The sequence below is a fragment of the Rhipicephalus sanguineus genome, chromosome 8, assembly GCF_013339695.2.
Source record: "Rhipicephalus sanguineus isolate Rsan-2018 chromosome 8, BIME_Rsan_1.4, whole genome shotgun sequence".
NCBI lineage: Eukaryota > Metazoa > Arthropoda > Arachnida > Ixodida > Ixodidae > Rhipicephalus > Rhipicephalus sanguineus.
Genome location: NC_051183.1, coordinates 36899330 through 36914648, shown reverse-complemented (window position 1 = coordinate 36914648; position 15319 = coordinate 36899330). Strand labels below are relative to the sequence as shown.

The 15319-nt window shown below is 42.2% G+C and overlaps 1 protein-coding gene across 3 annotated transcripts in view; it reads right to left on the bottom strand.

Moving 5' to 3' along the window:
* The window catches only part of LOC119401729 (EH domain-binding protein 1), a 56180-nt gene extending 41097 nt beyond the window's left edge, over positions 1-15083 (bottom strand). For all 3 annotated transcript variants that reach the window (XM_037668664.2, XM_049418123.1, XM_049418124.1), the window contains exons 1-7: positions 14861-15083; positions 9512-9640; positions 7457-7514; positions 6199-6348; positions 4840-5021; positions 2681-2886; positions 1480-1613 (exon numbers count right to left, since the gene is read on the bottom strand). In XM_037668664.2, coding sequence (XP_037524592.1) covers positions 1480-1613; positions 2681-2886; positions 4840-5021; positions 6199-6348; positions 7457-7514; positions 9512-9615 — 834 coding nt within the window. In that variant the 5' untranslated portion in view covers positions 9616-9640; positions 14861-15083. The remainder of the gene's footprint in view (positions 1-1479; positions 1614-2680; positions 2887-4839; positions 5022-6198; positions 6349-7456; positions 7515-9511; positions 9641-14860) is intronic.
* Positions 15084-15319: the final 236 nt, after the last annotated feature.

Here is a 15319-nt window from a genome sequence, read left to right as displayed (position 1 = left end):
TATGATGAACATAAATGACAGGTCCTAACATGCAAATCATTACAATAATGTCATGTATGGAATGATGTACTGTCGGCCGCAAAAGTTTGCAGGATCTGCAGCGCGTGGCGGAGCGACAGAAAACTGCATTGCTGCGTCACCTACCGGGACGCGGCGGGTGTTGAGGCTAGCGGCCTCGGCGATTAGCGACGGCGCGTTCAGACAACGTGCTGTTGCCGGATCTAATCGCGGAGGCCGCGGCCAATAGCCTCAACACCCGCCGCGTCACGGTAGGTGACGCAGCAATGCAGTTTTCAGTCGCACCGCCACGCGCTGCAGATCCCGCGAACTTTTGCGGCCGACAGTACATGACACTGTCATGGTGCGCTTCCGGCAGCTTTGCCAACTGGATGGATGCCAAAATTGGTGTGGCAGGACATGAGTAATTGACAAACATAAATGACAGGTCATGCATTGTACATGCCAGAATTTACGTTTCATTAGTGTGGTGTATACCAGATTGTACATGCATAAATACATGACAAACAAGAGATAGCGCACTACATTCATGACATGAATGCCTTCATTTGCCTCAAAGACAAACAAGGCGATGTATACAGCTCCTTGCTGACTGCTTTGCATTACATCGATTCCCAAAGTGCATGGGATCTGCCGGATTTTATCAGTAGAATTACTTCTACAGTCTTACGCATGAAAACCAGAATTCGATTATAAGGCACACCATGTGTAGCCGACTAACTTAACTTTGACCACATGGGCTTCTTTAAAGGGACACTAAAGTGAGACAACAAACTTGTTTCGAGTGATAAATCCTACTGTGAAAACTCTGGTGTCGTTAATTTCGCCACCACAGGTTTATTAATAGATAAGAAAATTAATGTGAAGCATTTCCCTTTTAAATTCACCTCCAAAATCTAAGATGGTGACGTCAGGGATTTCAAAGTGGTTTTTCATAGTTTGGCCCCAATGGCTCAACAAAATTACCCCAAACTTGGTATGCTAAGTGTATGACCCCCTCAGAAGACAATGTACTTCATTTTTACCAATTAGGAACTACGTAGGCCCTTGCAGACGCCATAAAATTTTATGACGTCACGGCGACTGGTGCGGGAACTTCAAGGCAATGTAGCCACTCACATTTTCTTCTTGGACATTTTCTCGCTTACCAAGTGTCTTCTCGAAGAAGGTATAGTGCTCTATTAAAAAACCTATGACGGCAAAATTAACGACATTAGAGTTCTTAGAGCACAATTTATCGATCTAAACCGATTCACTAATTCTTTTTAGTGTCCCTTTCATGTCCCTTTAACATGGGCCCAAATGTAAGAACATTGGTGTTCGTGCATTTGAACCCGTTGAAATGTGGCCGCTGTGGCCGAGAAAGGAACCTGCCCTTTAATGCTTGGCAGTGCAACGTCGTGGTGGCGTGGCTACGCCACCACGACAGGTAACCGCAGTATTTGGACTATTCTGACTTACCGATGGCACTTCCCGGCTTTTGGCCATAGCTTCGGCCTGTTCGCTGAGGTTCTTGTCGGGTTCTGGAGGCTCGGGAGGCGGAGGCGGTGGTTGGACGACCATCACCGCGGCAGATTGGCTCCGCAGTGACAGGTCTACAAGGGTATCAAGTAAGATGTGTTTCTTTTAATATGTGAGCATCCATCGGTTATATCTCCAGGGAAATCTTGTTTTAATGAAAAGCTTATGAGTCCCTGCACACAATAAAACTAATAAATTATGATATCTCTCAGGAGAAAATTTTTTTATTTGGTGGTGCAACTGATAAAAATTCTGGGGTTCCCAACCACTACATTAGACATGGCAATAACTTTTATAAAAGTAGAGCGAAAATGGCAGTGATGGTCTAGTTGTGATCTCTGATTGTTTTAGAATATATTTTCTGGTATATGAAATGGTAATATTACAAAAAAGTCGGCCAAATTGACTTTTCATAATGTATTAAATATCTAAAAAACTACTTCAGATAAGAAAAAAATTAATTGCATGCCTGCTTTCAGCAGGCTAAAATACACTTCGCCTGAAAATTTCATTACTTTATGGTAAAGCTTTATATGGTAAATTTTATATGGCAAATATATGTACTGTATTTATTCGAATCTAAGCCGATGTTTTTTTCGAAAAAACGATGTGCGAAAGTGGGAGCTCAGCTTAGATTCGAGTATAGACTCGAGTACAATGATTAAGTTTTTTTTTTCTGGCCTTGCGAACTTTGGGGGTCAGTTTAGAATCGGGGCCAGCCTTGATTCGAGTAAATACGGTATATACACATGGCAAATAATAAATATTAATATTAATACATAGTAAATATTATATGGTAAATATATAAACATTGTAAAAGTAAATTTCATATGGTGTTATTTTATATAGTGAAATTGTATATGATATTTGTTTTTATTTGTACTTCCACTCTTGTTTTACGAATCATGTCTTTTTTAAGTTTTGTTTCCTTTTACTGCATTGTTTTTTGGTATGTACTGGTGCCAATACCACCCTGCTATGACCCCTACCTCAGGGCTAGCAGTATTGTAAATAAAAACTTTTCAAAATGTTTAAAAGACCAGTGTCTCTCCTTAAGGATTTTTCATTTCTGTTTACTGCTGCTTTCAAAGTTCAGAAATTCCAGTTTTCCGTCCGAGGAAAGCAAGGAGGGCTCGCTCACCGATGTCGCTGTCCGTGATGGCTGGAGATGGTGTAGGACTACTGTCGCCGCCGCTCAAGAGGCTCGAGCAGTCGGCCGCCAGCCTCGAGAGCTGGGCCGAGGCCTGCGGAGACGCTTCCTCCTCAAAGTCCTCGAGGTTGGCGTAGTCCGGTGCCGCCAGGGGTGCTGCGCTCAGCAAGCTCGCTATGCTCTGCATGTCCTCATCTCTGCGCACACGTGTCACCAAGCCAGGCCACAACATCAAACAAGATGCAGAAGAGAAACGCAGGCAGCTTGCACTAGTGGTGCAAGGTTGGACTAACAGCAGAGCTTGTGGCCAACCTAGATTATTAGCAAGGTCTTAATTAGCATGGTTCTAATTAACAAGCCCTTTATGAGCAAATTATTAATTAGCACGATTTTTAAATAGTAATGCATTAATTAGCATGGTCTTAATTAGCACAGCCTTAAAGAGACCCTGCAACACTTTTTGAGCAAGGTCAGGAAACGCTGCTGATTGGTAGTCTAAGCTCCTAAGAACATGCGAGCCAAGCCTTATAGCACAGCATGCACCCTGGTGTTTACAATTACTTCTCAAAGTCAGCTAGAAATCGCTTGCTCTTCTTTCGACAAATGATGCAATGATCCAAAATGACCGTGTCATAAACACAAAGTCCATAGCCATTAGCTGATTTGAGCATTGTGAGCTGCATAGTTACTGTAGCTGCCGCGACGTGCCCTCACTGCACTCTATAGAGCTAGAATTACACACAGTATAGAATTACACCAGTGAGCTCACGATCCTACTAAAAGTAAGCTAAGTGTTCAAAGAAGAAAAGTAAACAAGTGCTCAAGGGTATGACGCACGCTGACGAACGGACGTAGCTTCTTGCCTCCTTGTCATTCCCCCCTGCGTAGCTTTCAGCGCGCTCACTGGTACAAAAGGAGAGAGAAAGCGCTTGAAGTGTACGTGCGACAGGTCCCTGTAACTCCGCTCGTACTTGACAGATTCTAAAAGTTTTTGAGGCAGTCAATTCGTGAGGCAATAAGCGCCTTTGATGAAGTCATTCGATGATTAGTTGAAAAAGTGTAGCGGGGCCTCGTCAAATGAGGCATAATGAATTATGCTCAGTCAGTTTAGGCTGATCAACTAACCTTCTCAAAAGTTTACTTTTGTTCAATTCACATTAACAGATATGTTCTCTTAATGAAAAAAAAAGTAAAGGTCAATGCAATATGTGTTCTTCGAAATGTAGTGCCAAGGTTCAGCGCTTAGCTCTTTTGAAATGCAATGCAATCCACATTTACCAATAACGAAATTCCAAGATCTATGCAGACAGTGTCAAAATCTGCAGCATTCCAGATAGCTAGTGTGGTGACTTTAAGGCAGCAGTGCAACCTGTTTTCTATATTCAAGTCATTAATGGCTTACTAGCCCTCCTCTCATGGTAACAGTGTGTTTTGTTCTTGGTAGTGAACAGTCAAACATCACCATAGTGAAGTCACACAGGGCACAAAATAGCTTTGTCATACCCCATAACTGGTTATCGATGTGTATCTGTTGCAGTATAATAAACAGGTTCATAACAAATTAGTTCATTACCCCATTAATATACACTCAGACCTCATTATAACAAAGTCACATCTGCCACGAAAACAACTTTGTCATATCTGAAAATTCGTTATAAATGTTTATTTGTAACACTGCATCTATGACAACACTATTCTTCATTTACTTCACTATAACCGATAATTCGTTATATCCGTGCTCTTTATATCGAGGTATGAGTGTATATTTCGAAATGTATTACATCAAATAAATAGTTTTAACAGGAAATTCGTTTAAGTGAAAATCTGAAACACTGACGGAACAATTTTTTTCGATGACAGTAGACTCGCATTAATCGGAACCTGAACGAACGAGGAAAATGTGCTGTTCACTGAGAAGATGAACAGGGGTGCAGAATTCGAGTATGAAGCCAATCATATTAAAGGCAGTTGTTGCATTTAAGCAGCAATTCCGTTTAAGAGATTTCCGCTCACTGAGAGTCCATTGTACTTTGTTGCACCTGGTAATTCATTATAAGGTCATTCATTATATCCAGTATTTCTTTCTATTCAGTAATTCATAATATCGAGGTTTGACCGCAAACAGAAGAGCAAGTGGTGAGAACACGTACGTGGCCTTTCCCTCGCGCAGCAGGCTGCACGACAGAGTGAGCAGCAGCTGTGCCTCAGTGCACTTGGGTGTCAGTGGCCGCATGTGCAGCACCACCTCCGTCTGCGTCGGATCGGGCCGCGCAAACTTGGCCACGTTGACCACGCCAACAGCTATGTGCCGCCGCTTGCCCTGAGCCGAGATCTGCAGCGGTGGGAACATCGACAGGTCACACGTGGGAGCCCTCCATGATCAGACGAACAAATGAGAATAAAGGCTAGTCTGCAATGACTTTTCCAGGCACAATGTACTGAATAAAGTGGCTGACTGGGCTAGTTGGTTGTGCATACTTTTGGGATGCGCGAGTTGGCGTAGCAGGCTCAGTGATAGTTGATGTATAGTTATTTCATATCTTTGCTTATGTTTTCACCTTCTGTTGCCGATTGTTTTCTGTTCACCCGGGTATATATAAGAGCATTCTTGTCAATAAAAATTCAGTTGGAAGTCAGCGCTTGTCTCGTCTTTTTCCTGTCCGCCGTGTGTTATTTTCGCGCTGTTAACCTTAAGTAAACAATGTACTGGCTAACCCTGAGCGCTTCGAACCCGTCTTTAAGGAAACTCATTCATGTGTGAAACATTTCAATTCTCAATACACTTCTCTATTACTATCCTGCATGTAATGTCCCATGTTAAGGCCCCTGAACAATTATGAATCAAACGGCGTATGCGAACAACCAGGACACCGAAGGAGAACACATGACAGCACTGTTTCCGTTCTTTGTCCTCGTCGTTTGTATGCAATGTTTAGTTGATAATGCTACACCAAGCCGAAATTCTCAATGTTGTACCCCTGAGAAGTTAAATAATGCCACGTGCATTACTTGTTTTATTAACAATGAAAACAAGTGTTTTCCTTTGAGAACAAAGAGAGCCAAGGCTCAAACAGCAGAGACTTTTGGACATCGATTACTACAACACAGATGCTCTGAGAGAACCCTGTACACAACAGTCCTGCTTTGAAATCCTGCGCTGAAGCCTAGTGCAGCAGGTAATGCTGCTATTCCTTTATTTGAAATGTAGCTGGACAAAGTCCAATGTAAACACCTTGTGAGTGTTTTGCATCTCCACTGCAATGACGCAAAAAAAAAAACCACATTTTTGTCTGTCTTCTTGCAGCACTGCATCGTTGTGCCCCGAGAAAAATCCTTGCAGTATTTTTCAGCTAGCCCAATTGAGCTTGGCCTGACACCATACGTGACCTTCTTCTAGCCCTGTAATCCCCCACCGTTAAAAGTCATTAATGCGACCCAGCAAGACCTTTTCATTGTGATCGAGTGCAATAGGATGTGCACCAAGAGGAACAATTCACGTGACCACGCACATCTTCGACGACGAAGCTCCAATCCTTGTCCTCGAAGACGTTGCTGTTGGGATCGCGGAACAGCGTGACGGACACCTCCACGTTCTCCGGCACGGGCCAGACAACACGCCCCCGATACGGATCGCGGATGGTGGGTTCCCATGACCTTGCCTGCGTTCGAAGTCCCATGAGCATCATTTCATAGCCATTCTTCTTGTACATGCATTGCAAGCAGTGGCAACAGAACTAACACAAGATGAGAAAACCGTTGTAGCACAAGATACGGATGTGGTGCTAAGGGGGTGGGTGGTGAAATAAAAGACGTGTTGAGCATCTTAATGAAATAACTTGCGCACAGGAAATGGCGTGACGGTTACACTATTGGGCTCTTGGGCTCCTGTGCTAGAGTTCCTGGGTTCGATTCCTGTGGATTCTGCAGCTCTTGAAGTCTTTTCACATTTCCGTATTTCTATTTATCATATACTTTATCCTTTTTGTGTTCATATTTTTTTTACGTTAGGCGTGTACTTCTATTGTTGATGGACAACTAACGCAGGCTTTTACATGCCGTTTACTCAGAATGAGGCTTCTAACACAACAAGCATTAAAAAAAAACACGAAAGAATATGAAAAACGGACATGGCCACCTTTTCTTGAATGTTTGTTGCCTCTCAAACAGCCGGCAAAAAGTTGCATGATGTATTCTTGGCGTCACACAGGTTGCAGGACAAACAGGTCAGTCTAAATGTGGGCCACCATCCTCATTGCGATTGTTGCCAATTCGTTTGATAAGTGCAGAATATTAAAGGCACTATAGGCCATAATGAAAATGACATGGTTCTTCGTAGACAGCGATAGTGCCTGACAATGAGAGACTTGCACTTTAAGTTATTAAACCCCTATTTGATGAAAGTAAACCTCGCTGGTTTCATCTTTCAGAACCGAAACGTGCTGTGTTTTTATTGTTTAAAAAATGGATGCACATTAGATTTATAGTTTGTATAAATATAATTTTGGCGTTCATGTCCTACACTGAACCCAAAAAAAACTGGGTGCACATTCAGTTTAGAGTCATGATTGATAGAAGTTGACTGTGCTATGCCATCACAGTAGCATTGTCAATTTTCTTCGTTTTAGGTTTACCTATTTTGTCGCTTATTAACCCTGTTACCGCTCCTAGTATAAGTTTGGTGCTGAGATGCTCTGGGGCGTGAACCAACCCCTTCAGGTTGACAACGTTTGATGAAAGCAAACGACAAACATTTCTGCTGATTCATACCTGGGAGGCTACCCGGCGTCCCCTCCGTGTCCATATGACCAGTAACTTGTGTGGCTGCCTGCAGAGAATGAAGGAGTATACCAGATGAGGACCAGCCCGAAGCACATTGAGCAGTCAACACATAAACACTAAAAAAAAAATATTTTGTTGCACAAAAGGTAATAGAATCGTACAACTAGCTGCATTTTGTAGATAGCCGAATGACTGATTCGAGAAGTGAACACAGCAACAAGTAGCAAGAACACTTGAGCAACAGTAACGTGTGATATCACATTGAAGGCAACGCAGAGAAAGGCATTGCCGGTTAAAAAAGAAGTCGCAGGTGTCACAAAACAAGCCCACACTTGGTAGGCATGACAACCATGGCAACAGGTCAGTGGTGATGCTGCTGCCATTTTTATCCACCACGCAATGCTAGTGTGCAAGGGTCGCTGCCCAACCGAAAGGGCACAGCCCCATCCATCCATACAGAACGAAAATGTTTTACAGTAACAGTAAAAACTGCGAGGAGGGGAAAGTTCAGAATTAACCACTTGTTAGAACAATAGAGCTGGGCAAGCCTTTTTTTGTTTCTCTTTATTTTTCTTTTTTTTCTTCATCCTTCTTTCCTCTCTTCTCTACTTTTTCTGTCTTCTTTGTCGTTCTTTATTTCTATTTTTTTCTTTTTCTCTCTATATATTTCTTTCCATTTCTTGCTCCTCCTCTTTTTCATTCTCTTTCTTGCCTTTCTTGCTCTTGCTCTGTTTCTTACTTCCTTCTTCTTTCTATTTCTTTCTCATTCTGTCTTTCTTCCCTTTCTTTCTAGCTATGCTTTACTCTCTCCCCTCCTCCTCACCCTCACTTCCCTTTCCCACCCCCTCGCTACGCTATACTGCACAAGGCTATGCTATGCTCTGCTAGTGTGCCTGGAAAGCCGAGTGCTTACGACACTTGCCTTTGGATCGTGGGGACGCGGTTTCGCATCTTGCCTCGTCGAGAAATTTTTTTCGCCATGAATTTCTCTTTTTCTGTACTATTTCTCTCGCCCATCAGAGTTATTGCATCCCACACCGGAAAAATTGGCGCACATGTTCTGGGAGTGAAAAAGAAGAGGAAGGAGACGAAGAAGAGGACGAAGAGAGTGTGTGCCGGTTCATGATGATGATCATTTTGTATCTACGACACACTGCAAACCTCGAGCATAACAGCTCCGCTGTAAAGAAGTTCGCAACATTCTCGGATGCTCGTCTTACCAAGCGCTGCTTCTTAATTACAGTTTATGCACACTCATGGACCTCCACATTTTCCCACCTCCTAGCCATTTACAGCTTTGCTTTAAAAAAAAAAAATTATGGCAGCTTCGCACAAGTGGTGCCACGCCTGAAAAAATAGCGGAGCTGGGTGGCCATCCTTCTTCCTCATTATTTTTTTTATTTCTTTCTTCGCTTTCTCTCTGTTTCTTGTATCTGTTGCTTTCTTTTTTCTTTATTTCTCTCTATTTCTTTCTCTTTCTATCTTTATTTCTCTTTCTTCCCTTTTCTTTTCTTTCTGCTTCTTTCTCTCTTTCCTTGTTTCTCTTTCTTTCTCTTTTTCTTCTATCTCTTTTTTGTGTGTTTTTTTTCTGTCTCTTTCACTGTCATTCTACCTTTCTTTCTTCTCTCTCTCTCTTTCTGCTTCTTTTTCTCTTTTTGTTTCTCTTTCAGTCTTGCTCTCTGTTTTTTTTTTAAATTTTTTTCGTGTCTGTCTCTTTCTTTCTCTCTCCGTCCATGTCTTTCTATCTTTTTATGTCCTTATTCCCTTCATTCCCATTTTTCTCTTTCTTTCTTTCTCTCTCTCTCTCCCTCTTTCACGTGTTTCCCATGCTCCACTTCGCCGAGCAGAGTTTTCGTTTAACGCCCGCACCGGCTGTAGTCGGCAGCGGGGCTAGCCGGATTCCTCTGGCACATACCCACCTGTGGTTTTCTGCAAACACCAAAGTTTTTACGGCTGGCTTAAACAGCTCCCCCGTTAAAAATGTTTCCAACATTCTCGAATGCTCGTCTTACCAAATGTTCGAAACCGATCGCACACACGTACCACTTCTTGCTACCGGTGACCATCAGCTCCCGGTAGGAGGCCACCAGCTGGAACTTGGCTGCATGCTTGTTGACCCTCTGCAGTCGCTTCCAGACCGAACTCATGCCGCGACTGGCCGTTTGCCGACACCTGCGTGCCCCAGAGGAGAACAGGCGATCAGGTGCAAAGAAGTCAGAAAAACTCGCAGTTGCGCTGAAGCATCGCCTTTAAGAGTGGAACGCGATAGCGTTATCAGGCCCAGTTTTGCTTCGTCTTCTCACTCACTTGCCCTGCCACACTTCTAAGTAGACACCTTCAACTGTGTCGTCAGGAAAGGAAGGAACGTTTATGCACGATGCAGTAGCTATTGCAAACTCTCCTAAGGTGCTTACTGCAAGTACAGTTCCAATGTGCCCACTAGGCCACAATTCACCATTTTTGCAAAGTACCCACGCGTCTGTAAGGCAATAGTATATTTTCTTCAGGTCAGAATTATGATGCAATGTCTGCACATGCGTCAAATTAGCATAGCATAATTCCTAAGGCACTCAATATTACATTCCAAGAAAGAAAATGGAGGAATGTGTTATTTTGCGAGTTTTGGTAATTAATGTTAACTAGTGTGCCATTAAATATTTCATTATTCTGCAATCAGTCTGCTTCAATTCTTGCATAAAAAGAATCAAATATTAGGCCAAAATGCATGCCCAGTTTGTTTCTTGGTTGTATTCATTTTGAGCAAAGAAAAATACTCTTGACATTGGTCCTGAAACGCGACACATCAAACGATCGTCGAACAAGGTAGTGTCTCCAGCAAAGTGACCCTCGGCAGCAATACGCAGGGCAATAAAGTTAAATGACCACTAGTTGTCCACTCAGGAAGCCTGCACAAATGTGCACACTGCATTTCAAGCTATTTGAAGAAACACGCGGTGTGTGACACGCCTCCGAAGTTGATGTGTACAACTGTACACACAGCCGCTGAAGAGGTTATGCAGCCCTGAAGATGCACACTCTGTTGACGCTGTGGCTGAGGATGATTATTATGGCGCAGCCATTTGTAATGCATGGGCAGCTTTATAAACCACACACTCGCAATGCAACTCACATAACGAGACCAGCCGCCATTCAGGCAAATAAAAGTGGTGCAGTGCCATCCACTGTTGCGTAGAGCTTCAGAGCTGCCCCCTTCATTCTACAAAGCGATGGCTTACAATGCTTGCTGAGTCCGAGATGTACCAGTGGTTGCAGAGTCCTACGGCTCAGATGGTAACATGAATAATTACACAAATAAACAAAATAAATACAGCAAAAACCTCATTATTTAATTCATAAAAATAAAGGAAGGAAAAAAATCTACCCAGGAAAATGCTACATCTAAGTTCACTAAAACATCATGCAGTTTTGCTTGATAACAATATCCTGTACATTGGCACCGGGAAATCATAAGAAATGGGAATGTATCCACGAGGTCGTACTGTAAGTACATAAATAAATAAAATATTCCTGCTTTGCTTGACTTGACTGACAGCTGGCATTTTTGACAGTAGCATTACAGCAATTGAATCTCTCATATTCAGGTTCGTTAGAAAGTCAACATGTACATACCCAACTGCAGCCAAATGTTTTTCATTGTCGGACGTGCAAGACCTCGACTTTATTAGTTGGTGCCATGTCAGATTGAATGCTTTTACACGGCACCTTGTACAAGTCTGACACCTCTCAACAGGCTGTGACATTCATCACAGGTTGTTTCTGTGCAAGTTGATAATGAAAAAATAAGAAAAACATATAGCACAGAAGGAAAAAAAAAGATAAAAAGGACCAATTTAAAGAAGAAAATACAATTACTGCCTTCTCAAATTTGTCCCAACCCTCTTCTTTTCCTTTTTACTTTGAATCTCTTGAAATTGTGATGCTGTAACATAGAATTAAGTTTAAAGGGGCACTGACACCAATTTTCGAAGCTGAGTTTACTCCAGCATAAAAAGTCTCTTGCATACAGAAATCGCCCTGAGCAAGTATAAAGCTGGGTAAACACTGATAAGATATTTTATATTGATATTAAAGTCAATTTTCGCACGGCGCACCTTGTGACATCGACAGTAGTACGACGCAAGGCTGCAGTATCAATTCTGGTGACTTCACGCGACAGTATGTCTTGCTGTGATAACATCAGGCACCAAAACATACAAAATGACCGCTTGAGAGTCGCCAACAGAGTGGTCGTGAAAATTTCACAGTATTTTAAGCAATGAGAAAATTGTACCGTGCTGTGAGGTCAGGGTACAGTAGCAACCATAACTGGCCTTTAAAAATATTTTGTGATTTTTCAGGGTGAACTAACACCTACAAATACGTTTTCTAGGCTCTTGATCATTTCATGAAAGAAATGACAAGTGAAAATTTTTGCCTCAGTATACCCCTTTAAATAGAGACACAGCAGTAAAGGCGGCGCACAAGTTTCTACCCCTACATGTCTTTTTCAAAAATTTATGTTAAGTAATTGTTTATCTTCCAATGCACTCCTTATCACCAGCCCCACCAAGCGTGCAACATATTCCAGATGGCGACTCAAGGCAAGTTTTGTTTTCCAGTCGGCTGCTCACGAAGAGATTAAAATTGTCTAATGCTGATAGTGGAGAGAACAAAACATTCAGGTTTCTATTCCTGCTGTGTAGACGCTTTCTGTCACTTCATACCTAAGCACGAAGTTGTACTAGGTCAGCCCTGCATGAATTCTTTTAATGATTGTCACATTTTATAGCAGAAAAATAACTGTTTGCCAGTTCTTTTTTTTTTTTGAGCAGACAAGAAAAGTAATCCCACTAAGTTATTACAAGAAAGCACTGACACCTATTTTTAAAGGGAAACTAAAGACAAAAAACGATTTTTCTCGTATTAGTAAATTCTGCTTTCACGATACCAAAAACACCATGCTGCAAAAAGACATTTGGTAAGCGAGAAAACGCGCAAGAATAAAGTGTGGGTGGCGACACCAGTTTGAAGTTCCCGCAGCAGTTGCTGTGACGTCATAGATTTTGACGGCTTCTACTAGGGCCTACGCAGCTCTTGATTGGCAAAAATGAAGTACATCATCTTCTGACGAAGCCAGAGACTCAACCTACCAAGTTTCAGAAAATTTTAGTTGAGCCAATGTGGCCAAAATATAGAAACAAAGAACTTTGAAATTTGTGACATCACCATCATAGACTTCAGCGGGAAATTTAAAAGTGAAACTACTGACATTGATTGTCTCATCTATTAATAAACCTATAGCGGTGAAATTAACTATATTGGAATTTTTACAGTATAATTTATCAGTCAAAACTAATTTATTGTTTCACTTTAGTAACCCCCCTTAAAGTTTTAGAAACTCTCATATGCTTCTCGCACATGAAATATGTCTATTACTAAGTATGACGACAGAGAAATACTTATACCTTAACTTGATACTGAAGCGAGTCTTAAAATGCTAGACCTGACATTATCAGTGCTGTTTGACGTCATGGCATGTCGAAATTTAACGATGCCACCATAATTTGATGTAAGGCTGCTACGGAAACGCTAAGGCTGGTTTCATTGACACCATTGTGATGTTACGACAATAGAGAATTTGAATACGTGTTAACTTTTAAAAGCAAAGTTGGTTTTGAATGCCGGAACAGGTGCCATCGACATTGTTGTGACGTCGTTCTAATTTGATAACAAAGTTGGCTTCGAAACGCCACGCCTTGCATCATCGACAATGTGTCAGCATATGGCACGACATCTTCATTTGATGCTGAAGTTAGTTCCAGTATGACAGACCTGGCACCACTGACACTGTTGTGATGTCCTAACACAATGCGATTTTTGAGAAGTGATTTGAATATGAAATAAAGGTGATTTCGAAACGTCTGTACGCCATCAAGAATTTTTGCAATGTCACGACGCAAAATTATCTGCCAAAGTTACTTTAATTTGATACTAAATCTAACTTCAATACTTCATACCTGGATACATTGCGAATGTGTGATGTTGTTCTCTCCTGTTGTAAATTACACCTTTGACAAAGAAACTCTTTCAATTACTTCAAGGACTGGAGGTGTAAGCTACCACACATTTGCAAAACCTATTAAAAATTTTTAAAAAGTTACAAGATAACTATTGTCTGCTCACTACTTGCTGTCATAGTAGGTGACAAACATACGAGTCACCACAATCACACCAAACATTGCAGATCTAGCCATAACAAGCTGCTGAATTGTGTATCACAATAATGCAACACCGACACATACTAACACAATGCAACTGTCATCAGAAATTAAACGTAATTATGTATTTATATTAAACGTAATTATACAGAAGTCATTGAGATCTACAACATAATACACATTTTTACTGACGTGCAAAACCTAAAGCAAATACAGTGTAGATTTTGATCAGTGAAAACACAGTCCAACTGTATATGAGATCATGGTCCAAGGAAACGCTTTGCACACCTACGCGAGATGTCTTTCCGACTGACATGTCATCATTTGTCATGCTCTCCTGAAGCTTGTCAAGCGCGCTTATTCTAGTTTCGTTTAGGGAACCGCGGATCGAGTACTAACTTACATACGATCACTATCAAGAACGCATCGTGTTCGATCATGCGCGAAGAACACACGCTGCGATACCACATGTCGAACTCCGACGGGCTCCGCAAAGCACAGGAACCCGCGTGACCGGCGAATGTCAGATCGTGACTGCATCGACTACATCAACGATCAAGTGTTGTTGACTGGCAGCTGCTTGTAAGCTCTGTAGACCGTGTCACGAGGCGTTTTGCTACTCGATAGTTGGCAACTGAGATGCGTTTAGAAAACAACCAAAGTGCCGTTCGTGCCGCTGTGCAGCTCAACTATCTGCACTTCTGAAAGGGAACTGAGAATATATCCGTTTCCTCAAGCGATCAGACATACACGCTGCGAGTCGCTTTTATCTTGGACAAAGCGGAACACGAAAAGAAACATATTCGCGCTCTTTAATTCCTACGTGTGTCAAGGTTTCCGTTCGTCGGCTTCTCGCGATAGCCGAGGGGCGCGTTTCATCAGACTGAATTTTTCTTGATCGAAAGGCGTCGTCGCATAGACGAAACCATCATCATAACGCGCCCCACTACACCGCTACACAAGAAGAAGCCCGTCGCGGCATTTATTTTTTATTTCTTTCTTTTTCGCGTCCCTTCAGCGACAGATCGGCGCCGTAGGGAGCAACAAAAAGAGAGACAACGCACTTCGCGTCGCTCGTGTGGGTGGGCTATCGGCTTGTCTAAATAGGCAGGAAAACACGGGAACGCTGAATGAGCGATTTTACGAGAGGGCAAGTTCGATTTTCAATGCTTACTCGCATCACCGAAGATCGTCAACAGTTCACCATCCTCCGCTGGGGCGACGTCGGAATGTATCCCGTCACTGGGTCGTCCGCTAGCTCGGCGTTTCGGGACGGGCAACACCTTGAGATGGAGAAACACATTCACCGACCAAGAAAACCCGAACAAGAAACACACACAGTTCACACAACACTGGCACCCGCCTTGCACGGTGTCGTCACTCTGCGGCTATTTTGAGAACTGGCGGAGAGGAACGACAGCGCCACTTTGGTGCAGTTTGGAACTATCTATTAATTAAAATAATTGCAGCAAGTAGAACAGCTTTATAACAGCAGGTTATCTGATTTGTTTGTAACTTAATTAAAAATTGATAAAAAAATTTTCATTGCTACTAAAACAAAGTTTTCAATTTATTTGTTGCGACATTTTGTTAGTTTCGTATCAGCATTTTCAGTGACTAGCATCCACCTAGC